Source organism: Tiliqua scincoides, chromosome 7 (assembly GCF_035046505.1).
Source record: "Tiliqua scincoides isolate rTilSci1 chromosome 7, rTilSci1.hap2, whole genome shotgun sequence".
In the NCBI taxonomy this organism is placed as follows: Eukaryota; Metazoa; Chordata; class Lepidosauria; order Squamata; family Scincidae; genus Tiliqua; species Tiliqua scincoides.
The window spans coordinates 28961264-28988579 of record NC_089827.1 but is presented as its reverse complement, the minus strand read 5'-3'; the positions used below and the strand labels follow the sequence as shown (position 1 = coordinate 28988579).

General features: G+C 45.5%; 1 protein-coding gene across 1 annotated transcript in view; it reads left to right on the top strand.

The window, feature by feature from the left end:
- Positions 1 to 27078, top strand: part of LRGUK (leucine rich repeats and guanylate kinase domain containing) — a 64798-nt gene extending 37720 nt beyond the window's left edge. Inside the window, exons 14-21 of the mRNA XM_066633862.1 lie at positions 94 to 295; positions 2415 to 2531; positions 3027 to 3035; positions 6330 to 6466; positions 11296 to 11384; positions 19337 to 19474; positions 24411 to 24553; positions 26528 to 27078. Of these exons, the coding sequence (XP_066489959.1) occupies positions 94 to 295; positions 2415 to 2531; positions 3027 to 3035; positions 6330 to 6466; positions 11296 to 11384; positions 19337 to 19474; positions 24411 to 24553; positions 26528 to 26724 (1032 nt within the window). The 3' untranslated portion in view covers positions 26725 to 27078. The remainder of the gene's footprint in view (positions 1 to 93; positions 296 to 2414; positions 2532 to 3026; positions 3036 to 6329; positions 6467 to 11295; positions 11385 to 19336; positions 19475 to 24410; positions 24554 to 26527) is intronic.
- Positions 27079 to 27316: the final 238 nt, after the last annotated feature.

The following is a 27316-nucleotide window of genomic DNA, read 5'->3' as shown; positions in this document are numbered from 1 at the left end:
GAAAATTATATAGGATTGGGCCCTTAACTGCCTACATCTGTTGAGACGCAAAATTTGGATGCAAATACTGACTAAACCCCTTCTCTCTTAAAGGGGGTGAAAAGCTTGAAGAATTCCTACTTTGAACCTCGCTACATCCTCTTGATCCCAATAAGCAAAGAAAAATATGAGGGCCACCTGCGGAGGAAGGGTCTGTTCAGTAGGCCAGAGATCGAGGAAGCAATCTATAGAGTGGACATGTACATCAGAGTGAATCAGGATTTTCCAGGGTTCTTTGATGCAGTCATCAATGTTGGTGAGTCAGTCCCTTTTGTACAGGGGACTCAATTTCTGGGGGTGGAGGTAATGGAACTTCTAACATGTACCAGGGGACATGGAAGCTGTGATGACTAGTAAAGCAATCCCATAGCAAGCATCATAATCTCTTTTACTATCCTTCACAATCAGGGCCTAGGAGAGGGGGGTAAAGGGGGTAATTTGTACCCCGGCCCAGGGTCAGAAAGGGGGCCCAGGAGCCAAAGGAGGGGCCCCAGAAATTTCCTGGGATCTTACATTTTCCAATCTCACCCAGACTCACAGCCCATGTGAGATGCTGGTGGCATTACCATGGGCACATGGCAGTGACTACTGCCAGGAGCCATACACAGCAGGCCCAGGAATGCATACATTCCTTCACAGAGTCACATCTGGGAGGAAACTGACCTGCTCTTTGGCTTGTGGGTCCATGAAGCTTGTGGCTAACCATGAAGGAGTATATAGGAACTCAGTAACACAGCTGACTGCAGCTGCTGCAGAAGTCGGTTTTGGTGTACACAGGACACTTTCTATTCTAGTGTGAGCCTAAATACAATGATACTACTCCTGCAATGATTTCTATATTTGAAAGATTTTTGAGAGGAATGTGTTTGGTTTTCTATATTACTGTACCTAACTGTCAACACCAGGCAGGCAGATAGACCTGAGCTCTGCATTGGGAAGACTGATAGACTTGAGCTCCAAATACTATTCTGGCTGTTGCCACTTTCCCTCTGCCTGTTTTGCCCACATTCTGCCCACCCCCATTGCCACCTCCCACTCTGTTTCACCCCTTCCGTCTTTGGGAAAGGACCCAAAAGAAACTTTGTACCCCCTGATAAAATTCCTCTCAGAGGCCCTGTTCACAATATACTAGTGGGATCGCAGGTGAGTTTCCAGGACATGTGCCTCTATTCAACTAATGCTGCCAAGGAGTTTCTGGGCTATGCTAGATCAGACTAATGATCCACTGAGCCCAACAATTTGTCTACTGACAGTGCCAAGCATATACAGGCATGAGCCGCTTAACAACCTTCTGCTTAATGACAGACCACATATACAACTATGGTCAAAACATAACAAAGAGGCTCTTAATGAGGCAATCAGTCTCGAATAGGCTGCAGCAGAGTGTCTGTTTACCCAACAAAGAGGCTCTTAATGCAAAGAAGAGGCAATTTGTCTCCAGTAGCCTGTGCAGCAGGAAATGTCTGGCAGAGAGTGTCTGTTTACACAACAAAGGCATTAGGTTGAATGTTCGCTTTTTGACCTAATAACATAACAATGGGGATCGGAGAACATATCCCCATTGTTAAGTTAAGTACACCTGTACTTTGGGAAGTTCACCATTAGGACATTATGTGGCAGTGGAATTCTTCAGAAGGTTCTGGCAGTGGGACCCATGCACCTGACACTTTGTTCCATCTAAAAAACAAGAGTTCCACACACTCATGTTTCTGATTCCTGTTCTTAGAGTCCTGTACTTGCAGATGAGGAATAGTGGAAGTATGTTGGAATAATGTTTAAAAAAACAAAGACACCAGCTCCCCCTCCCCCCCAAATATAGCTGGCAGGTTAGGAGCTCTCTTTCATGGCAGTCCCATTAGCTGTTGGAATAGATCTCTGGCAGATCTTTAACAGGGTTAAACATTCAACTTGGGTTGAGTTGCACAAAAATGCTGTTTTTGACAAGTTTTGACTCATGGACATCATTGACCTCAACTCATGTCTCGGGGTCAGTGACTCATAAAGAGTCTGTACTCAAAATAATCTGATTCTCCATTTCTTTAGTGTGTGTGTGTGTGTTTGTGTTCTTGCTTACTTACACACCCCACCTCCACCTTTCTTTTTCTGTGATTTTTGCTCAAGGACACGTAACTTGTGACTCAAAATGATTCAGGGTGCAATCCTATCCTGCACTGGAACAGGCAAGCCAAGAGGCTTGTGCTGTATCCAGTGTAGGGCAGGGGCCATAAGTTGCTCAGCCGGAGGTAAGGGGAAACATTTCTCCTCGGTCTTACTCCACCTCTTAATGAGGCTGTGGTTTCACCCTGGAATATGACCCTTATCCTGTGTGTCTTTCTTTGTTGCTTCTTTTCAAATGTTCACCCCCGCACATTTAGATGATTATGATGAAGCATTTGTCCAGCTGAACCGCCTTATTGAAGAATTCTTGGGACTAAGCCAGCCTTCAGAATCAGAGACTGCAATTTCTGTAGCCAACAGTAATCTACTTTCAGGTAAGATGCAGGATATTGTAGATCTGCCATAAAATTGCTTGCTCCTTAAAAGTCTTTGAACTCTTCACTGAAGGAGGCAGCTCCTCTGTTTAACTACCTAGTTATCTGACTTTGAACTAATTGTTTTTCCATACTTTTGCAGAATGTCCTATAGGGTAAAAATGTCCTATACAACACACTGAACTCTCCTTACTAGTGGCAGTTGTAGTGCCAATGCCAGTGCATCATTGGGAGGTGGGGAGGAGTTGCCATGGGGTCCCAGTGCAGAGCTTTGCCCCAGAGCCCTCAGCAGTCTGATACCAGCACTGATTGGATGCCATTTCTTCCTGTTTGTATCTAGGTAGTGATGAGGTGGTATCTGCAGGTTAGATAACTTTGGATGTAATCCATATTTTCCCTTCCCTGCCAGCTGCAACCAGGGGTTGGGGAAATGCACACGGTGATGATGCCACAACATGGGTCAGTGTGCACTGGATCCAGGTATCATCTTGGCAGGCCCTCAAAGCACTTGTTTCTCACTTTGCTGAGGAATGCCATTTGCCATTATTTTCTAGTAAAATACACTTGCTGAAGAGTGCCTGGGCAAACTCTCTAGTTTTCCAGAGGGATGAACTGGCATAGAATGGAGCACCAGAAGGGAAGCCTTCAACCTTGATTCATTGATTATTAGATCTACACCATGGATTGCTGACATTTCACAATGTTTTGATGACATTTCTTTGTCTGTTCCCAAATATATAATATTCACTCTCACAATGCAGAAATTTAGGATATTGCAGGATATTGCAGAAATTTGCTGCCTGCTTGCTTTGAATTCATAAGGAGGATGTTCTGGGAAGTATGTGCAAGCTGGGAGATGATGAGGGAGGTGGCAGCAAGTATGAACTTGAAGAAGATGTGGAGCAGTTGAGAGGACTAGCCTCAAAGGCAGAAGTGCAAAAGATAAAAGGCTGAAGATAAAATGCCAGGATTGAAATGGATGTGGTGGTTGGGGGCACAGGATGCATCAGGAGACACAGGATCAAGGCAAGCAGGAAGAGGTGCAAGTAATGCCAGGGGCCTAGAGAGCGACACCCAATATTTCTGGATATGGTGCTTTCAGCAAGTTTGGACTCTCTTCTTCTTTCAGGGTAATGCTGCAATTTGCTTGACTGCTGCTAGCATGCCCTGATTTGGAGCCTATATCCCAAGCAGTAAGGAGGCCTCTTCCAACAGAGGCCTTCAGGCATAAAAACACTCACGTTTTTTTTCCCACTTTGTCCACATAACTGAGGACAAAGGGAGAGAAACCCAAAGACAACAGAGCTTTTGCTTCATCATCGCCATCAATGCCCTGAGCTGCCATAAACCATCTGATGTTCCTTGAGGGGTCTTAGGTTGTAAGCCTCAGTGAACTCAAAGGGACTTGCTTCTGAGTGGACATGTTAATAGCCTTCATTATCTTGCTATCCTGCCAGTTTCCACTTCTTTGCCAGTTGCAGCAGCTTCATTAAAAGCTTTTGAGTATGGGCAATTCTGTTGTCAATGAAAGCAACTTTAAACTTTACTGTGCTTCATTAAATTCATTTAGAGCTTCATATGGTTCAAATAGATGCAATGATTCTATTTTAGGAGAGATTGCCTCTTCCCTTAGGGATGAGGGATAATGATTTTATTTTAAGAAGATCTAGCCTCAAGGTTGACTCTTAATATAAACATTTGCAGTAGGATTGTAATGGGGTGGATTGGTTGTGTGATATAATGGTAGGCTATTAAGAGCATTTGTTAGTGGACAGAGCAAAGGTGTGTGTGTGTGTGTGTGTGTGTGTGTGTGTGTGTGTGTGTGCATCTGAGAGAGAGAGGAGATCAAGGCTGGAGAAGGTTTTGTAAAGAGTTGAAGGTGGTATGATAGGTCATACTTGCCTGCAGTTTGGTTCCACTTAAGACATTTTGATTTTAAAAAATCTCAATTTTTTTACACCTTCCCAATTATTTAACAGGTATATAATCCACCAGGAAGTTTTATATGGAAGTCTCATTCAAATGTGCAGCTCTTGTTCACTTCAGTGGGGCTTGTGCAGGAGAACTTCATGGGTGGATTGTGCCTGTGATGAGTTAGATCTCTCCAGTTCTGCCCTAAAATCTGGCAGAACACTGGGTTACCAGGAGGTAAACGGAACAAGAGTGAAAATCCAGGAGGGAGTATCCCTTATTCCTTAAGGCAGCCATTTTCAACCACTGTGCCATGGCACACTGGTGTGCTGTGAATGGTCTGCAGGTGTGCCGCAGGAGTTTGGGGAAGGGTCATTTATTAGTGGGGTCGTTGGGGGATATGAGCCTCCCACCAACAGCATGGTGTGCCTTGTCAATTGTCAAAAAACTGATGGTGTGCCTTGACAATTTTAATATCTTGTCAGTGTGCGGTGAGATGAAAAGGGTTGAAAATCACTGCCTTAAGGCCTTGTGGAGAGTAAGGCCTTGCAAGCTAGGGACTGGTGGCACTGAAAGAATGAGTTGGTGTCTTGGGGTCCCAGGTCAGGAGTTTAAGACTACCACAGTCACACTTTAGAGTACTTCACATATATTGTTTCAGTGTTCCTCACGTTAACCTTGCAAGGCACCTCAATATTGCTGTCCCTGACTGGAAGTTGGCAACTGATGGAGTAGTAAGATCACCTAGTAAGTCACTGAGGCTTGATTCACAGCTCAGACTCTTAGCCGCTATATACTGCGCTAGTCTTCAACAACTATTTGTTTTGGTGTCTGATACCATTTAAAGACATTTATCATTGTCCGGGGGCTGATTCAGATGTTATCCCAACAGCATATTTGTTTCTGGGATCTTAGACTGTGGATGAGCCCTTAACTGTGCTACTCCTGGCAACGTGGTATCCATGTGGATTCAGGTGATGTGCTACAATGGGTTAGGCAAACTTTGCCATTCAGGACACCTGAGCAACTGTGTCACCAGGATAACGTCTGAATCATCCCTTAGTGACCTCAGTGAGACATCAAACTAAAGCAGAATATGTAGTGAAAAAGTTACCATTTTGCCAGAAAACAAACAAAAATCCCCCCGGAAGGACAAAACCTTGAGCTCCTCAGATGATCACCCTTCTCCCTACATATCACCTTTATGTAGCCAAAGGATAGGAGAGGTTTGAGATGCAACCTGGAGAGCTGACTGTATGCCATAGATGTAGGGAGAAGAGAGGTGGAAGAATGAGTGACCTGAGTCAAGGCAGAAGATAAGTCAGAAGGACTCTGAGAGGCCTGGGAACGGAGGTGTGGAGAAGGCAAAGCACCAAGGGAAAGTGGGCTGGAGGAGGCAGGTTGCAAAGGCAGGGGGATGAGCCAGCTCTGCATCTACCTGAATGAAATGCTGGAAACAAAACAGACTTTTCTTGATTACTTAAAACCTGAAAGTTAAAAGAGAGGATTTTAAAAAGAAAAATATAAAACAAAGGGAGGAAAGGATGTTTTCTTTTACTAGATACAAAACTAAGCCAGACCAGGGTAAGATCCTGTTGGGAGGGAGGGAGTGTGGATGGTAGTTGGAACCTTTCAAAAGGATAAGCAAAGAATAAAGTGGTCAGAGAGAATTCATTGGGAGGTGAGTGAGAATCATCCAGTGAGCTGCTGCAGCCTGGCTGTAATATAACATGGGGATAGATGGCAACTGCCTCCAACTTCGTGGCTTGAAACCAGCAGCAGTGAATGAGCTGCACTTTTCTAATGGGCCACTGAACACATTAATCTTATTAGCAAGTCTGGATAACATTATCTGCTCTTTTTTAGCTCCTAATCAGACAGCCTCAGTTCAGAAAGCAGAAAGCAGCATCAAAGGAACTGATGGAGTAGCACCGTCACCCACCCCCAATGAATTCTTGGACTCCTCAGCCCGAAATTACTCTTCCAGAATATCTGCTAAACTTTCAGCACAGAAAACCCCAGTGGTAAGTAATAGGGAAAGTGGTCCCGTGATTTATCATAGTCCTGGTCCATAGCTCAATGAACACTTGAAGTGAGGATATCCTGTATGATTTTCTTCTAGGATCACTGAAATGGCAGAAAGAGAGCTTAGAGAACAATAACATAGTTTGCATTTGTATAGCATTTACTGAGTCTGTAAGACCCTCTAATGCAGTGGTTCCCAAACTGGTGGGTCGCCACTCACTGGCGTGACTGGAAATGGACCATTCCCCCTTAAGGGGAGTGGCCTAGGAATGGGTGTCCTGAATGCACCACAGCAATTGTAGCACCGTGGGGACCCAGGGGCTTTGTATGATACCCAGCGGCATCCTGAAACCTCCTGGAGGATCGCAGCCCCTTCTGCAACCCTCCATGTGGCTGCACTGAGCTCTGATCTGCTATCAGATGATCTGCTATTGCACAATCGCAAACTGGAAGTGAGCTCTGATAGCAGGCTGAAGCTCAGTGCAGCCATGAGGAGGGTTGCAGAGGGTCTGCAAGCCTCCAGGAGGCTACAGGATGCTGCCAGGTACCATACAATGCCCCTCGGTCCTTGTGGTGCTATGATCATTGTGGCACCATCAGGGCCACCCCACCCTGCTTCATCCCGCCCCTGCAACACCAGCATTCCCAACTCCCTTGGAGGAGTTTGGGAACTGCTGCTCTAATGTATTACACTTGCTGTAATCTTTACAGTAACCCTGTGTAGAGTATAGCAATTTTTACTCCCTTCTCTCAGCTGGGGCTGAAAGGGTGTGGGTGGTCCAAGGCCACCTAGGGAGTTCATGGCACAGATGAAATTGGAACTGGGGAAGTCCTGATTCTCAGATCAGTCTCTTGGCTGCTGCGCTAGATTCTGAATTGCCCTAGCTCCAAGAACAAAGGGATCTGTACTGTACTGCTCTCTGGAACTGCTGAAGGAGGGAAACCCCAACAAACCAAAATCAAATGACATATAAGGGGTTGCCCCACTGATCCCTAGATTTGCTCACAATCATTGGATTTGCCTGGATTTTGCCAGAGGCAGGTGGGTACATTGGTGGGAAAATTTGCAGCTCCTGCTCACTCCTCTTTTGGGAAGCCTCTTCATTTTTGGGGAGCCTTGTAGAAAAAAAGTCTAATTCAGATTATCTAACTCAGTGATTTTCAACCTTTTTCATGTCATGGCACACTGCTAAGGCACTAAAATGGTCAAGGCACACCACCAAGTTTTTGACAATTGCCAAGGCACACCATGCTGCCAGTGGGGGCTCACATCTCCCATTGGCCCTATTAAAAAATGACCTTCTCCCAAATTCCTGTGGCACACCTGTGGACCACGGCACAGTGGTTGAAAATGGCTGCTCTAACTGGTTTCTGTGTGTGTGTGTGTGTGTGTGTGTGTGTGAGAGAGAGAGAGAGAGAGAGTTGAAATGTTGATGGCTGCTCTCTGTTAATGCGCTATAGACTGTTACTGTACTCAGTCTGCATTTAGTTCTTCCTTGTGCTTATGAGACAACTGGTGTATGGATTGTGTAAGGATAACCAGGATTAATATTGCTCAGAGGCAGGAGACTTGTGTACATATCAAATAGCTGTAAATTGCAAGCTACTTTCTGAGGGCTCTTCCAACTCCAGTACTCTTTGGTTTTTGCCAATCAGTGTGTGGAGCTCTTGCAGGTGGGTTCAATATTTCAGGTTTAGGGTTGAGGTGTGTCCAGCTATTGACAAGCTGAAGGACCCTGACAGTTTCTTCACCTGAGTTGAAGGGGTCCCCTTAGGTTTTGAGAAGTAGAATGATTCTGTAAAACGCAACCTCTGTTCTATCAAGCCTCTTGAGGAGACAATGAGATGTTTGTGATGGGCAAAACAGTTAAATTTGCCTCAAAGTGTGTGGGGTTTCTCTGTGCCCATACTGAAACTTGAGTATAGTGCTGGTGTGGGGGGTGGGGAGAAACTCTTGTGGCATTTCAGCATTGTGATTGTTTTATATGTAACATTTCCCAAACACAAGACATTTTTCCACCACTTCCTGCCCACTGAGCTGATCTTGAGTTGTAAACCATCCTCTGGATGACGTGGTAGAAGAGGGAGAAAAAAAAATGAATGGAAGCTTTGGTGGGGGAAAAAAAAGAAGCTCCATTCTAGAATTATGGTGTCACAATGCTGAATTTCAGCTTGGCAAGCCTAGCAGCTGTGGCATTATCATCATTATGCCTTATAGTTAAGGAAATCAGGTCCTGTTTTCAGAGATCTGGAGTTACAGATCCAAATGGAGAAGAGAAGCCGAAAACCTGGCTGCCACCCACTGCTTAGCAAAAGGCTTTTCTTGATGTGGAAAGAGGTAGGGGGAGGCCTTGAAGAGCATCCTGACATGCAAATTTCAGTGGAGTGTTTTTTGTTGTTGTTTTTAAATCCCTTTCTCTTGTTCTTTTTGTCTTGTTTCTCAGTGATGGAGCCCGTAAAAGGTGGCAACTTTAAGTGATGTAAATAAATTTTTGCACATAGAAACTAAAGTTTGCCCTGCTTGAGGGCCAACTTTTTATGTTTTTTAAATTTTATAATTTTCTTATACCTGGCCGCACACCCCTCACACTGCAGCATATCACATTTGCACTGGGAAACACATGTTTGGCTCACCAGGTGACATGGGAGGATAAAATAGGCACGGTTGGTCACCATGCATGGTGGGGGCTTCATGCTTTCCCTCCTCTGTAGTTTTCATAACATAACACATGAAATTACTGCCTTCAGAGTGATGATTTGCAAAAATCACTGCTTTCGGAGGGAAATGGCCACTTAATGGCACCCAGTGCTTCTGCATTGAACCCCAGCCCCAACCCCAGCTGTTGGGGGAGAGTTCAGAGAATCATTTTCCGTTACTTTCCAACTTTAACCTGTCTGTTAAAAGTGAGGTTCTAATTTGGCCCAGAACATAAGAATATAAGAACAGCCCCACTGGATCAGGCCATAGGCCCATCTAGTCCAGCTTCCTGTATCTTGCAGCGGCCCACCAAATGCCCCAGGGAGCACACCAGATAACAAGAGACCTCATCCTGGTGCCCTCAGGAATCTTCAGATTCCTAGGTCTACTTCTTACTGAGGCAATCTGGTTTTACCACTTCAGACTAAGGCAGAGCTCATGTTATTGAATTTGTCTCCCTGCCAAAGCCGCTCACCACTTCTATAGAGAAAGCTAACCTATCAGGAAAAAGGATTCTAGCTCAGCCCTCCCTCCCTCTCTCTCTCTGATATCTTTTACACACAGCAAGTATTATTGACTTGAAGAGCATTCAATGACATGGGGGCCCACCCAGTAGCAGAGTTAGAGGGGGGCAGAGCTGTAAGTGCTAAACAGCTCCATAACTTGCTGTGTGAGCTGCCCCCCTTGATCTTGGGGTCATCCCAAGGAGCAAAAGCAATGCAGAGGTGTCACCTCCATGTTGCTTTCACCCCCAGACAGGCTCCAAAAGCAATGGGGAGGGGCAGCTTTCACAGCGGGTTTCAGAGCCATGCAGCACTTACAGCTCTGCACTTACAGCCATGCAGCACTTACACTTACCCCAACTCCACACTGTGCCCACCTGCAGTATGAAGTGGTAGAAACCAAACTGGGTTTACCCCTGTATTCTTTCTCCAGGTTAATGCAGTGGGGGTTGGTGTCTTTGTTGCTTTATACTCCTGCTGGGCCAGCTCAAGACCTGTGCAGTGTACCAAATTCTCCCCCCCCCTTACCTGCTCCTCCCACTCCTTGGACTGGGGAAGGAAGCAGAGGGACAGAACAAAAGTAGAAGTATGGAGGAGAGTTGTGGTCTAGAGTGTCAGAGATGTTGTTGCACACCACTCTCCTCACTTCCTCTTCCTTTTCCAATCCAGATACAGGTGGAGCCTATTTATCTGCTTTAGTTCCATTCCGTGACTCGGCGCAATTAACAAAAAACGTGTTATGCTAAATTCCATAGAGTTATGCAAATACACTGCAGCCTGATACTTCCGAATGAAAGGAAACTAAGGCAGCTGTTATCAATCTCCTCCCCTCTGCACTCAACCCTCCCCCCCTCCCCGTTGCCAGCTACCCCGCTTCTTTCACAGTTGGGATGCTGATCTCTTCAGAGTCCAGCCCTATGCATTTCTACTCAGAAGTAAGCCCCATTCCAGTCAATGGGGCTTACTCCCAGGAAAGTGTGGAGAGGATTGTAGGCTGTATTTCATGCTTTGCTTGGTGGGAAGCCTTGCTTGTGTCAGTGATTGCCTGCACCATCTCAATGGGGGGGGGGGGATTTGGCAAACACTCCCTGGGTTTTTTTAAAGCAATCCCCTCTGTTGCTACCACACCTGCCCCTGTGTGTGTGAGTGAGTGCGTGCACTCCACCTTGCTGCACGTGTTCTGGCTATAGAGATTTTCGGCCCCCCTTCCCTTCTTCAGCCTCTGCTGGCTCAGGGGCTCCAGGAGTGTTACTTTTCCTTTGCAATGGGAAACTCTCCAGGGCTCCAGGCTCCCTGCCTGGGTGAGGCAGAGCCTTTTTGCAGTGTTTTGGGCTGCCTGGAAATGGAAATGGGAGACGCCAGTGCAGGGCAAAGGAGGCAAAGTTTCCCCCACCCCATTCTAGTTGAGACAAATCCGAAGATTAAAAAAATCCATGGATAAATAGGCTGCACCTGTATTAGAAGGAGGAAGAGGAGCAGTAGAGACAAGAGGGCAGTCAGAGGTGACCACCTCTCACCATTCTGCTGCCTGAGACAGCCACCTGAGACAGCCTCATTCATGGGCTGACCCCAAACAGCCACCTCAAAATGTCAGAGTTTATTCTAAAACACTGTGCTCCTTCTTCAGGAAGAGGCTTCTCTGCAGAGACGGCAACACACAGCTCGGCAGGGGCTGGCTGGGAAGGCCACTAGTTCATGCTCCCAGCTGTTTCAAAGGTAAGACAGGGCTGCTGGGGGAGTAATGGGAGTGAGAGGTGGGGGGTGTTTTGTTTCAAATACTTGAGGAAGCAGAAAGTATTTCTGAGAGGAATTAGCATCAAGGTTCCACAAGTCTGGTTTGGCATGGGGACCACCATTTTGTGATTACTGACATGTGCAGAATAAAAGTTGCATCATCTCAGCACTCAGGATTCTGGCCTGTTTCCAAATACATCTCAAGAACCATGAGGGTCAGAAACTTGTACTTTAAAAAAAAAATGTTCAGCAATCCAAATTCTTCCTGTGACATCCTCTTGTTCATTTTTGCATTATTCTCTGGCTTTGGTTTCTTTCCTCTCCCCCATTATCAGAATATCAACATAAAACTGAGGCCACTTATGGCAGTGGCCTCAGTTTTATGTTGATATTCTGATAATGGGGGAGAGGAAAGAAACCAAAGCCAGAGAAAAATGCAAAACAGTACATCTATCATGAGAATTGCTTGCACAACTTTGGAGTTCAAAGCAACTCTTCTAAGACTCAATTGCACTTTCATTCCATTGAATCTTTCTTAATGGGAAGGTAAAAGACCAGCTAGTTGCATAACAGTTCAGAATCCAAGGCTTATCTGCTTCTTATACTATTTTATTCATGAACCATCTTTCAGCTGAGTTCCTAGGGTGCTTTACAATTAAAAATAATTAAAATACCGGGGGGGGGGGGAATCTCAGTTGCAGCACAGTAAACATGAGCAGTGAAAATAAATAAAACCTTAATTTGAAATGTATATTAGATGTCAGATTCCTTTTAAGATTTTATAGCCCTTTTTATACAGCATTTCTCAGAAAGGGTTATAAAATGTTTTCTTGCCCAGTTTGTCCTTCATGGCAATTTTCCTGCCTGCATTTCTGTTTGAAGCAAATGTGACCTAATCATGACTTTCTTTTAGCCTATTAGCATCTTTACTAATCAAATGACACTGGATTTGTTCTATGTTGTGGCCTCCACAAGCAAAGGAGACTCAAAGCTTTGTCTTGCTAGAAATCTGTCTCTTGGCAACAGAGTGCTTGAGCAGAAAAGCATGAAACTCACTTAGGTGCCACTGCTGAACCCAGAGACAAAAGAACCATTTTCCTGAAAGAGGCCATTCTATTCTAAATTAAAGTGGGCAATTTTTCAAGAGCATAGCTGGGAGAAGGAAAAAAAAAAGACAGAAATCTATTGAAGGTTTTTGCAATTGCTTTTCAGAGAGCTGGACTTCTCCTTTGACCCAAACATTCACAAAAGGAACATTTCAGTCTGCTATATGAAAGAAAGTAAGAAAAAAAGCAGAACAAACTTATTGGATCAGAAAGCTGACCAAAGCTGAATATATATTTTGTGCTCCCAAATTCTAAATTTGTAGTGAAGAAAACCAAATTTAGCAAGTGGAGTAAGTCTGGTTAATATGTATGTATGCATGTCAAGCAGTTACATAAGGGTCTGATCACAGAGCTGAAAATGGACAGATACGCATTCACAGTGCAGATCTCTGCTGTTAGCACGCAACTGGTGTTTCCATCTTGCTTATCTTAGCTGATTAGACTAGAACTGAAATACATTTGTGCATGCCTGAAATCTCACAGTTTGCACCCTCACAAATTCTCTACTAATTTTGATGGTGAATATTCTGTAACTCAGTGGTTCTCAAACTTTTAGGGAGCTTTACTCCCTAAGTAAGTCTTTGCAAGGGAAGGGGTGAGGGCAGTGACGCAATCCCCAGGATTGCCTTTCTAAGGGGTAGAAAGGGGAGTGCTTTCACTATCACTCACCGCAGGTTTCAGGAGGGCTCCCCGAGGCTTCTGCAGGGCTTTCCCAAGATCACAATGTGATCACAAAGCACCTTCTGGAAACTGGAAGTGCTTTGCTATTCATTGTTTGAAGATTCTAAGCCTCAGGGAGCCCTGCAGAGGGCTGTGCAGGGCTCCCTGCACCTCCTAGAGCCTGCAGCAGCCTGTAGTGAGTGAAAATTAGTGAAAGCACCCCACCTTGCCCCCCTTGCTCAGTGAGTGATCCTGGGATTGTGTCGCTGCCCTTGCCCTGAAAGGGACCGGATCACTTGTGACCCACCAGTTTGAAAACCACTACTCTAACTATTCTCTCTCTGGCTATGTGAATATTTGGTGACTACTTTGTGTTTGGCATTAGTATTTAACAGTCGACAATTTAGCAGTAGCACTTAGTTGTTCCACAAAATGGGCCTTCAGTGCTGCCGAGATATTGCACATAAAAATGGAATTGAATTAAATGGAATGACATTAAAAACAAAACTAAAATGGAGGTGCCAAATGGCACTTCTGAAGTACTATCTAAAACAGCAGCCCTCCCAGCCAAGGTCAAGATCGTCCTATAACATTTACTCACAAGTAAGTCCCACTCAGCAAAGGTCCCTTGCAACATTAATGAGCAGCTCTCTCTCTCTCTTTGTCTGCACGTTCTGGTCCCCTCTGTTGCATGGCAGTGGAATCACTGACCATTACTGTGTCTCTTAATTGCATCCTAACTGCTCAGTTTCTGTTCTCAGCAAGGCAGATGGGTCTCATTTAAATTTACAGAAAGAAAGCCACAGTAAACATGGAATGCAATGAACTGGCAGTGACACCACCTGCATTATCAATAAGCGAATGAATAAAATTCTCAGTTAAGCTACTCACACACAAGAATACTTGAAGTGTAGCCATCAGTATTTGATGTCATTTGACAAATTGGTTCTGGCTTTGGCTCTTCCATGCAAAGTCTCTTCCTTGCATAATTCCTAAAGAAAGTGGTATAAGGACAGCTTGGCCACAGTTATTCATGCTCTGGTAACTTTCAGGACTGATTCCTGCATTGTACTTGGGACTGCCTTTGAAGACTGTTCACAAACTGCACTTAGTAATCTTGCAGCAACTATATTTTAAACTAACTGGAAACTCTAGGACATAAAAGATCTGCATTGGCTCCTATTTCCCAGCCAATTCAAAGTGTTGGTGCTGACCTTTAGAGCACTCTCCGGCACAGAGCCCAGGCACCTGAAGGAATGCCTGCTCCAACATCAACCTGCTGGAACACTAGTATCCCTGTCTTGGTGGTGGTGGGGGGCTTCCCTGGCTGCTCCTGCCATCTGAGATGATATCCAGAGAAAAGAGAAGAGAAACCAGAGAGAAAGCCTTCCTAGCTGTGGAACTCTCAACCCAGTGAGGCTTGCTTGATGTCTACATTGCTATCTTTTTGATACAAGACAAATATGTTTTTGTTCTTGCGGACCACTTAAATTCAACCAAATTCAGGTTCACTGCCTATGGTAACATTTCAGGGCATAGTAGTATTGGCATAGTAGCACTGCAGGAGTAATAAACAGTGGTTTTCAGCCAACTCTTTTATTTTTAATATGGGATGAAAGAATTGAAAGTTGGGAGCTGCCCGGCACTGGCAGTCCTTCCTTCATCTGCTGAAGAACTCACAGTTCATTGAAGAGCTGGCAGAAAGTGAACTTGTGCAACAGGCGCATCTCTGCCCATGCATTCACCATAGACACAATCCTAAAAAAAGAGCAGAAGCATTCATCTGATACAGCTGTTCAGTGTCATCTTGTAATTGTGGTGGGCTTCTAGTATAAATGTTACTGGCTGGCAAACAGAGGTCTAGCAAATTATTCTTTTAGTGGTCTTTACAGAGGTACAATCTTTTCATTTCCTATAACCTTTAGATATGCCCTTCAGTGTGGCCCCTCCTGGATCTTCAGTGTGTCTCTGGGGAACTAGTGCAGTATTATAGACAGAGAACAAGGCATGAACCTGGTTCAGATCTATACCTCAGGCACAATTCTTAAGCAAGCCATTATCTCTCACCTATAACTTGATTTTTTTTTAATCCCCTGGGGGTTCTGGAATGGAACCCAACCTTGTATCCAACCCTGTATCCAACCTTTCTGCTTTCACAGAAGTACTTAAGGCAACTCACAACCATTTGAAAAAAGAATAACGTAACAGCACAGTGGCAAGAGGCATCAGATAAAGTCAGGAAGGAAGTAAACCCAAGAGCACAATAAAATTCTAACCGCTGGCAGGCTGAATGCCTGCTAGAGCAGAAAAGTTTCCAGACTATTGAGGACTGGGCATGATAAAATGGCCAACTAGTGATGAAAGAGTGACTGCAGCAGCAACAAGAAGTTCCTTGCTGATGGCCTGACTGCTGGCCTAGCTCAAGGGAGAAAGGTTCATCTTGCTGAATGTGTGAGTTGCCTTCTCAGAAATAGACAATGGTAGGAAGTGGGAAGCCTCTTCTTTTCCCAAGTGACTGTCTAAACAGGATTTGGTTCCTAATAGACATGCAAATATGCAGATGGAGGTACCAAAAGGGCACAGGTTTCTTTGACTTCCTGAAGAATCTCCTCTACGTGCAACACCATTGGAGCCCTGTGTATTTCTATGTGGCCTTTTCTGCTTGGGAAATCTCTATTGCTTCAGACATGTTTGTTTCCCAGATATGAGTGCGTACCTGCACAATCACCACCTGATTGTAATCTAAGCAGTGTAGTGTTATTTAATTGAAGATAGCCATGATACCAGGGTGCAATCACTCCATTGATATGAGCTGAGCCACTTCGAGGGCAGTTAGAATCCTAAAGTGCTGGGATGTGTGTAAAGCCAACCAAGAGAACTATGATCTCTAGAGAGAAATAGGGGTGTAGGTTGGTTTGATGCAGAGCTACTGTGAACTATCACTTCTCCAGCAGGAAGTTACAAAATCCATTTTTATCCTTTGGAAGGATGTTTGTGTTACAAACTCAATAGCATAGGCTTCTGACAGATTTTGCCTCTGTTTAGCTGGGTACAAAAATCACTGTGGGGTGACAGATGGCGTGTATGGCAGCTGCTCTCAGAGCACAACTTTGCAGAGACAGGGGAGCCCATGGTGAATGTTACTTAGAATCTCTTTTTAGAATTCACCGTGGGCTCTCCCTGTCTCTAAAAAGCTGTTCTCTGAAAGCAGCTGCCACACTAATCCATCCATCTGAACACCCTCCCCAACATGACTTCAGGGAGGGTGCCCAGGCAACAGGGGCTGTTGACTGGCATAGCTGATATCACCAGTATGGAAACAGCTCCGTGTGTTACCAGGCATAATGCATGGTATTATCCCAGGAAACTCTATGTGGCTTGGGACATTGGATGCATGAAGCTGTCTTATGCCAGGTCAGCCCCCTTGATCCATCTAGCTCAGTATTGGCTGTGCTACCTGGGTTTCAAGCAGAGGTCTTTTTCAGCCCTATCTAAAAATGCCAGAAATTGAACCCGGGGTTTTCTGTATGCAAAGCAGGTGCTACTCCACTGAGCTGCAACCCCTTACTGCTTACAGGACCAGGGAATTTCAAGAATGACTTGCTTCCATGTGAGTCTTCCTCATGTTTGAAGAATAATGGACTGAGGGCGGTGGCATAGCTAAGGAGGTGCAGGGGGTAGCAGTTGCACCAGGCATCAAACTTTAGGGGGACAACAAGCTGAGCTTTACACTAGTGACCAAAATGGTGAAAATCTTGGTTTGTATGAATAATACCATCATGTTATATATCATTGGAAAGGTAATTTAATGCAGAGTGCAATGAAACAAACTGCACTGGAATATCTGTATTCTGTCAAAAGTTATGACCCATTAACCAGACAATGAAAACACAACTGTCTTATGGAACAAAAAGTGGATTTACTTAACTCCAAACTGACCTATGAGACTGAATGCTCTGAGTGCCAATGAGATGTTATTATGATACAGCATGGAACCAATAACTTTTTGTTTATTTCCTTTATTACATTTGTTTTCATCATGCAGGGGGGGGGGGGCTACAAAATCTTCTTTGACCCCGGGTAGCAGATAGATGCCTTAGCTATGCCACTGACTGGGGGGAGGCAGCAGACCAAGTGGGTGGTGAGCAGCTAGGGGGAGGAGGTGGATTCCTCCCAATTTTCACTTTTAAAAAGCCAGGGTGTGATGTCACTTCCGGTTGTGGCATCACTTCTGGGACAACATTTTGAGCTTGGCACCGGGCTACACGATCATTAGCTACGCCACTGACTAAGTGCACAATCCTATGCATGTCTACTCAGAAGTAAATCCCATTGTGTTCAGTAGGGCTTATTGCCAGGAAAGTGTGCATAGGATTGCAGCCCCAGGCTCTTCCCTGGAGTGTCCTGCCTACTGAAATAAGGCAGGTGGCAAGGAGGGCACCGGTGTCCTTGGTGGGGCTGGCGCAGTTGTTGGCCCTGCCTTAGTTCTGTACAGCTGCTGCCCACATCAATGATTTTTGGCTGCCAAGTGAAAACTTGATTTACTTAGTAGATCTTGTTTTAATGCAGCCAATTTTAAAGATTCAACAGACTTTTATTCAAACTGTTACTGTTTTTTCACTGTTCTCATGCTTTTAGTGCTATCTTTAGCTTTTGTTGTTAATTTTGGTTCATTTTATTTTTGTTAGAAGTATGCTTTCATGAACTGCTTGAGCAGACTTTGGTTAGGAGGGATCTAAATGAAGTAAATAAATACTATGAGTGGCAGAAGGGTAATTTTGAAAATGTTGCCCCTTGCCTACAGCCTTAGAACTGCCTTCAGCAGGAGGAAGGTGGTTTTTCATCATGGGGTTCCTGTCGTCTAGAGTGGTGGGCAGATTTTACCCCCTTTGCATCTTTCCAAAGTTCACTATTTGGCTTTACCCTGTGACAGGGAGAAATGGAAAGGCCTCATCCCCACAGTTCTCCCCCCTTACTCTCTGCCCCCTTTTTCTTCAACTGTTCTCCTCAAGGGGTGGGGAGCATTCACCTGTATCCTCTGACACCTGTTGAGAAGGCTTTTCAAAAAGTGACAGGTGGGACACCTGTTGCCTTGGATCTCTGACACTGGTGTATTTGGGGGAACTGTGGAAATGCTATGGATTCTTCCAGATAGGGAGGAGAGAAAAGGATTGACCATATGAATTAGGGGTGAAATGGAGAAGGTTATAATTACTATTGTTGTTGTTATTGCTTTTATTACTCTACCAGCTGACCTAAGAAGGTACCTTTTAAACAGTGGCTCTCTTACATTGAGCAGAAGAAGAGTGATTGTCCCCATTCAGCCTCAATATCTTGTTGTGACATCTCCTGGAGACATCTGGTGGGCTACTGTGAGATTCAGGAAGCTCAACTAGATGGCCCTTTGGCCTGATCCAGCAGGACTCTTATGTTCTTGTGTAGCAGAGCATCCCTGCCAGGGGCTGTTGCTGGTGTCTCTGTGTGTCTTTTTTAAGAGGTGTGTCCCTTTGGGACAGGAGATCCTTTGTTTCTTTTATTGTATGAACCATTTTGTGAGCTTTTTTTCTGGAAGACAATACCTAATCCTGAAAATAAGAACAGCCCCACTGAATCAGGCCATAGGACCATCAAGTCCAGCTTCCTGTGTCTCACAGCGGCCCACCAAATGCCCCAGGGAGCACACAAGACAGCAAGCGACCTGCATCCTGATGCCCTCTCTTGCATCTGGCATTCTGACATAGCCCATTTCTAAAATCAGGAGGTTGCACATATGATGATGATTTATATAGTGCCATTTTGTGTACATGGCTCTTTTCAAGTAATAAGAAGATGGGCCCTATCCCAAAGGGGCTCATAATCTAAGAAAACCCCAAGGGAGATGAGAGGAAGTGAGGGGAAGAGTCTGCAGACATTGCGTGTTCATGTACTTCAGCTTAGTTATGGTATGATGTGATGGCTGTTTGAATAGGTGCTTCTCACAGGAGGGGAACTGAGGGAGCTGCTGCCTCCCTTGTTTGTTCTTTGCTATAGTGATGGACAAGCAAGGCGTGAGTAGGTGAAGTTCTGTATGAAAGTACTGTTCCTTGACTACAAAGGATCTCCCGCATTTCTCTGTATATATGCATATGCCCCAATACTGTTCTCACAGCTATTTATCTGTCATTCCAGGGACCTTGCCAGCACCCCAGTGCCAAGCATCATGCACCCTCGCTTTCTAGAACCCACATCTCACACTGTCCCCATGATGTTGTCTGGACCAACTCTCAGCCCGGATCGCAGCTTGCAGCCTACTAGCCCAGATCAAAGGTGGGTTCCACTCAGGACAAAAGTCATGACGGGTAGGACGAACAGGTTCTCCACTCCTTGAACTTCACTTGTAATGTATGCCTGGTACCTCATTGGGGCTCTGACTAGCACCTTCCATTGAGTCTCTAAGATAAAGTTGGAGGCCTGAGATGCATAAATTAATAAGGTTAATGCATAAATTAATAAGAACTTAAAACAATGGAATGCAACATCCCCACCACCTCATACACGTACACATCTTGATCACCGAATCATTAACTTAGCTGAGCAGCTGTGATGCCACAGAATGTTCACAAGCATTCTAACAGCTGAGGGAGAAAGGCTATTCATGAACTGTTGAAATGTAGGGAAGCTGCTGTGAGGGAAGTAGAATGTTGGTTTGCCTGGGAAAAACATTTGGGGTAATCCTTGGGGTAAGCTGTGCCATGTGCTGAAGGTTGTCTGGAGAGAGAAGAGGCAGTGTGTCAGAGGGCCAGGAAGCAGAAGAGCCAGCACAACCAAGAAAGCAGGAATGGAATGGACTTGGGGGCAAGATGTGTGCTACAAGAGGACCAAGGTGGCATGGGAACTAGGAAAACAAAGGATGGTGAAGGAAACTCAGGAGATGCCTAAGGCAAGGTCTGCAGCCAGAAAGTGCTATGTGTTTATAGTAGCAGGGGTTGGTTGAATATCATATATTGATCCCAAATAACCAGTCTAATCTTAATGTTACTCAAGTCTTAAGATTTGCAGATTCGTTGTTTGTGCTGTTTTGCGGAAACCTAACAACCTTAAGATCCCCCACATTTTCAAGACAGGCTCCTTCGCCCACCCTGATACTGCCTGCTTACCCCCATGGATGTTATTTTAATCTGCCAGCTATAAGGTGTTGAAGGCCACAGTGGATGGTTTGCATCTTCCCTTCTTGTGCTTGAAGGAGCAGAAATGTGTGACTGAGTCAGGAGTGCTAATAGGGCTGCTGTGGAATTAGTTCTCAGCTGTCAAGGCTGCTAAAGAGGTGAGGCCTGTGTCAAGCGGGAGGCTGTGAAAAACTGTGAAGTTTTCACACTCCTTTGCATGCAGGAGAATAACGTTTTACTTTGCCACATTAGGATGAGTGAACTCTGGGAAATCAACTATGAGGCCACTGTGCAAGAGAAGCAAGTTGCTTATAGCATTTGTGCATACCTGTGGTTGTGGGGGTGGTGGGGCCACCAGAGCTGTGTTGATCTTGTGAACTCCTCTGGTGCATAAGGTTATGAAATGAAAAGCTATAGCCTCAAAGAGTGAAGGAACCGCTCTCAAAGAAAAGGTTGCGGTTGCCAGGGGAGATGCATGCTCCTTCCTGTCCCTCCGTTTGTGTGTAGGATTTGATTGCCATGGGAGAGGGAGAAGCAATCTGTCCAGAGATTGCAAGGTCCCCTTCGGCTCAGATCTTGACACGTAAGGCCCGAACCTGGGAACTAAGGGACAGTTGGGGTAAAACTAGGCTGGGACAGGGATGATTAACTTTTCTACTCCATAGCCCGCTTTTCTCTCACTCGTGTTCAGGGCAGCCAAGCAATACTCCAATAAACATACAGTAAGAGTAATGTATTCAAAATAACAAATATTACTATAATCGCAATCCAGTAATTCAAAACAAGAAAGTAAACAGAGTAAAAGCAGCCTTTCTCTCATGCAAAACTGCCTCTGACAACTCCTGTTGAAACAGAAAAGGTTTAGCTGCCCACTGAAGACCGAGGAGTGGTGGGGTCAGGTACATTTCAGATTCTGTTTGTCATGCAGCGCTTGAATTATGGGGGAAAGGCAGGGCTCTTAATGGAATCCACAAGCATCACCCCCGACTACACCCGATTTTTGCCAACTAAAGGCCCTCCCATAGTCCTCTAAAACCAGGAGCTTAAAGTAGGTGCACGAATTAACAGGCTGGGCCCCCTCTGCCCTCCCATCCAGTAATCTGAGCACTGGTGCCATGACAGAAAATTCTCCTGCATGTGTCTATCTCCCCCTCACTTGATGCTTGGCAATGGCAGCCACGCCTGGGCCGCTTCTGATCCCATTCCTCTTTTTCGCCACTTGAAACCCCAAGCCCCAATAGGTGGAGCTTTCCCTTGCTGCTGGGGAGGGGTGGGGGTGGGGCTCCATTGCTGGCCATTGTTGCCTAGTCCTGATGCAGGGGGAAAAAACGTTGTTAACAAAGCAAAGGAAGGACAACTCTGGTTGTGCTCACCAACTTCATGGCTAAACTCAATCAGGGAGGCATGCTACTGAGCCAGCAGACCTCCCAAGCTAGCCACCACACCCTCCGCAAAGGGAGGCAGCACCCATCAAAGGCCATTCTGAACAAAGGAAGGCCCCCTGAGTAAGTCACCCCACCAATGATCCCATAGGAATCCATAAGGGGAAATCTCATAAAAACCCTGAACCCCAGACCCTCGTGTTCTCCTTCTTCTTCTTCATCCCACAACCCAAGTGTTCTCCCTTGTCTTGTTGCTGGGCATACTGGATGATGAAGTCAGCCTCATTTCTATTGCTACCCAAGGACTCCAGTGCCAGCCAGTACCCAGGACCGGTGACCCCTCTCCCTTTTCTTTCCAGCCTTTCTCCCATCCCTCTCCCTGAGCACAACAGAAGCAACTGCTCCAGTGCAGGCAGAAGAGCCACTCTTTGTGGGCTGCCTTACTGAGTGCCCCTTTTCCCTGGGAAAGCAGTTCCAGCTCTCTCTTGCCCTGCCCCCCCCCAATGAACACAGGCTACTGCCTAATCCTCAGAACTGGCTTCAAAGTCCTCTTCCTGCCACTTTATCCAGCTTTTGATACAGATCGGTAAATCTAATCTGTGGAGCAACCTCACCAGTGACCCACTAATTCCCTACTATCTTTCACTGTCCCTGTCTTGTGTGCGGTCAGATTGATGACCCACTTCCTTCTCTTGGTGTGAGTGCTATGTGTGAGTGGTTTTATTCTATTTCTGAATACATTTTAGGGGAGGCCTGAGATCAGCCTCGGACTTTCATCAAACAAACCCTTTTAAGTGATCCACCGAGGGTTCCAGAACAAGGAAAATTCCTATGTCCTAGCTTGGGGTATTGGTTAAGGGTTTTGATTTGGTGGCAGAGACTAGCTCCCCCGTCACAAGGGGAAGTGATTTCACAGCCACTGCAGGGCCCACCCCTTGCCTGTGACCCTGTTTCAGTCTGCAAAGAGCCATTCCCAGTCTCAGTCTTTCACTGTGACACAAACCCCAGGAAGCTCTCTCTCTTCTTTCCTTTCCAGTTCCCAAGTTTTTCTCCCTCCTTCCTTCTCTGCACCTTGAAACTCCCACTTCCTCAGGTCTCTCTGGGAAACCCACATAATCTCCCTATGTCTGTCCTCTTCCTGCTCCATGCTTGTGCTATTATGCAGCTAGAGCTTCTCCTCATTGCTCTTCTTAGAGCTTATGCTGCAGACAGCTGAAAGTGAATGGCTGAAAGTGAATAACCAGTTGCTTTGGTTTTGATTCCCTGTTCCTAGTACTGTTAAGTATCCCCACAAGGAAGTTTGTTTTGTTGCACCTTTTCCCTCACCACCACCTCTTTCCCTCCTCAATCATTGTGCTCTGCCCTTGGCCACTGCACTGTATCCTTCCCCCTGTGTGTGCATGTGACTTTCATACCAAAAAAAATGGAAGTGGCATAACACATTCTGTTTGGGAGAAACACTATCCCCATAACATTATTCCAGTGGGAGAGGAAAGGAGGGCCTGAGGTTGTCATACTTTGTTCTTGGTGGGGAGTCATTGGGGATGAATGCAGAGGAATGGATCTGAGCCAAAGAGTTAAGTGCCACCTCTGAATGCTGAGTCTGTAAACTGCCTGAGGAGAACATAATTCTTTCATTGTCCATTTCACGCTTCCATAATGTGGAATTGAAGAGCGGGTAAAATAAAAAGTCTTTCAAGGTAAGCATTTAGAAAGCTCTATGCACTTGTCAGTAACAACTTCATGAATGACTGCCTTGTGTGTGGGGGGGGGGGGCTGTGCTATCATGACTGATCAGCTTATTTATTTTATTTAAAATATGTACACCCCACCTTTCCAAAAGCTCAAGGTGGCTAATAGATGGCTAACAGATGGCTAATAGATGGGTTCTAATCTAATAGATGATTACTCTGTGCTAATAGATGGGTTCAGTTCCCCTGGTGTTTTCTTCACTTAGTTGTAGGTTGTGTTAGGCCAAAGTGTGGCAGTCCAGAGTGTGGTGCACCAAAAGTAGAGAGAAGGGTGGGCAAAACCTTAAGTCACCTAAGCAAGCCCTGTGTCACTTCTGCACAGTGTGCCCAGTTGCTTCTGAGAACATCAGAAGAGCCCTGCTGGATAGCCATCTAGCACAGCATCCTGCTTCCCACATTCACCAACCAGTGGTCCCAATAGGAAGCCTACAAGCAGGGCGCAAAGGCAGTAGCCTTTATTGTTGCTCCTAGCACCATACTGGCATGGAAGCTGGATACTGCTGGATATTGAAGAGTGTGGTGGAAAAAACAAGAAAGGAAACTTGGAAGGGGCAGGGGAAGGAGTGACCTGGTGTTGTGGGATCCCAAGCTGCAACGTTTCTTCATTTGGCCTCCATGAGTATAGTTCCACATGTGGTGGGTTCAAGGCCAGTCCAGCTGCAAAGCAACCCCAGCAGTCCCTGGGCAATGGGTTGAGGGGAGCAAGCGAAGTGCTGTGCAATCCAGGAGGCACACCACAGCATATCCTGCAATTGTTTCTCAGGGTGCTGGAGTGCACTATTTGGATCAACTGTATCCAAAAGTTTGGTGCCTGCATCCTTTAAGGGATCTTATGACACGGAGAGGCAAAATGTCCTGAGCCAGCCCCGGGTGATGAATTTGCTTCAGAACATAGCCATACTACAGAGCATGTGGTACTACTGTTTATTTAATGGCCTAATAAGAACTATGTGTCTGTCCTTAGCACCAAAGAGTCACGAACTACGACTGGGTTATCGCTCTTATCACCTGGAGCACTTTCATCCAGCAGTTCATCTAGCCGGACGCCAGTGGCCTTCAGTATTCCATCAGTTGATGAGACCAACGGTGAACAGGCAGACAGAAAAGGTGAGAGTAAACCAAGGGATATCAGTGCTGGACTGATCACAGGCTCTCCCTAGGGCTGAGATTCTTAACCTGGGCATTGCGACACCCCAGCCTGAGGACTTCAGTCTCTGTACCTTAAAGGGTGGAGGAAGGGGGAAGGCAGCGTCATGTTCCCGAGGACCACACTGCTGCAGGGCAAAGGGGCTTTTTAAAATGTTGCCTACCTATTACCGGGGTCCAGGGGGTGCAGGGATCCCCATGGCTTGTAAACAGTAAAAAAGTTGATTGTGATCTACTTCTGGGTAGCAATCATGAAACTGGAAGTGGGTCACAATCAGTTTTTTACTGTTTACAAGCTGTGGAGAGCCTTGCAGAGGGCTCTGCAGGACTTCTCACACCTCCCCATGACCCCTGGCAGCAGTTAGGGAATGTTAGAAAAAGCCTCCTCTGCCCCGCAGCAGCATGATTCTGGAGATTGTGTCGCTGCTGTTTTCCCCACAAAGACTTACCTCCGGGCATAAACTCCAGGGGAGTTTGTGAGCCTCTGCTCTAAGTGAAGACGGCCTCACATTTGTAGAGCAGTGGAGCTGAGTTGCAAATGCTGTAACTGCCTTTAGTTCAGATGTACCTCATTTTCTCCCACATCAAGCTCTAAAGAAGGGGCAGCACCAGCTGTGTGTGGCCAGCACTGGCCTTCCATTTGTCAGCATTTTGCAGCTTCTTTTTGTCAACATTTTACAATCCATTTGTCTGCATTTTGCAGCTTTACAAAAATTATAGGCTCAGAGAATGTGTAGTGACAGTTCTGGTTCCCAGTCCAACATGGCATACCCCACACATAGCCGCCCCACACATAGCCAGGCTCTGCTGGGAAACTGCAGTGTCACTAACAGCTTTGTTGTGCCTGTGATCCTTTGGGCTGAATCAGCATCCTGTTTGCTGGTTTGGACACCTGCTGTGTAGATTGCAAAAGTGGTCACAGTCTGCAGGAGTCTCACTGCCATCGCTGCTGTCTTCTTGAGTAACTTGATCTTTACATTAGTAACACAAAGAGAACTTAAGTCCTGAATATTTCTGTTGACCACCTAATAGTGCAGTTTCTAGCTGTCCCTCACTAAGAGACAAATGCTGGACCAAAGACTCTTCCTTCTTAGTGAGCCTGGCAGTTCTGATAGTCTCACTATTGAAACATGCAAAATCCTCCATGCACACATCCTGGGGTTGCTATCTAACTAACTGGAAAAGGATTCTGGGATGATGGAGAGCACCTGAGAATGTGCATACCTAAGAGAGTTTTCTTTTCTCCAGTATTCTTTACTGGAGAATAAGAGGAGAAAGTTTTGCATCCCATCTGGATAGCTCACGATCTATACTGCCCCCTTTCTGTGCCAGATATTGTTGTACCTTTTTCTACCTCCAACAAAAGAATGTTTCGGACTCCCTTACACCAGCCAATATAAACCAGAAGACAGGGGTTCCAAGTGGTAGGTGGAACTCATGAAAACATGAAGCTGCCATATGCTGACACATATCACTGGCCTATCTAAACCTGTATTGCCCTCTCTGACTGGCAGCAGTTCTGCAAGGTCTTAGGCATTGGGGAAGGGGTCGCATCACAGCCCCTGCCATTAACAGCCAGGGATAGAACCTGGGACCTTCTGCTAACAAATCATGTGGTCTGCCATGGTCCTTGAGATGATTACCCAAAATCTTGCTTTCTAGACCAGCAATTTTCAACCACTGTGCCGTGGCACAGTTCACATAGTTCACACCATGGGAGTTTGGGGAGTGTCATTTATTAGTAGGGCAATTGGGGGATTTTAGCCCCTCTACCACCATCATTGTCAGTTGTCAAAAACCTGATGGTGTGCCTTGACAATTTTAGTGCCTTGTCAGTGTGCTGTGAGATGAAAAAGGTTTAAAATCGCTGTTCTAGACAGTCACAATTGCCATTTCCTCAGCACCACTGCTGAATTTCATTTTTCTTTCTTACAGAATTGGACCTTTCTACCAAGAAAACAGAGAAGACACCCAAACCCAAACCCGCTTCCCCTTCTGTACCCCAAATCACAGTCCGTCCAGGTTCCAACACCAAACCTGTGCTCCCTCCCATACCTTCAGGGCAGAAAAAAACCAAACCGTTGTTAGCAGAGATCTCTGGATCTTCATTTTTGCTTAGCCCGAAACCTTAGCTGTAACTAATTTCACCTGAAGGAAAATCTGTGCAAGAATCCTCCCCTTTTCAGTGCCTATGAATGGCTCATTTCAGCCAAAATGCTTTTTGCAGCCTACTAGGAATGTGTTGCTCTCTGTTGCAGTATGTAAGTGGGCTTCTCTGGTCATGTTCCTTGGGGCTGTGCCATGGAGCTGGTTTTTGGGGGCACAGCAGCCACTCATTATAACTTAATTTTAGACATACACCCCAGTTGTCTTTGCAGCTTTGAATATATGACTTTCCCTGTGTTCTTTCTGGAAATGTGGGCAAATTCCCCTTCAGCTTTTTCCATCTGACTTTTTTTTTGTGGCCTTTTGTTGTTTTTGTTTTTGGGTCGTAGGCTTCACTGAGGTGTGTAGTCTATTAGTAATGATGCTATTTAGAGCTATATTTTTCTCTCCTCCTACAGACAAAATTGCTTCTTGTTTCAATATAAAAATAACTTAAAGTTCACATGACTGTTGTGTTATTTCAGACATTCTACATATTTTATTACCATTCAAATAGTGCTTCACACTAACAGAAAAATTAAGAGCTGACATTGTAATACAATAGCAACAATAAAGCAA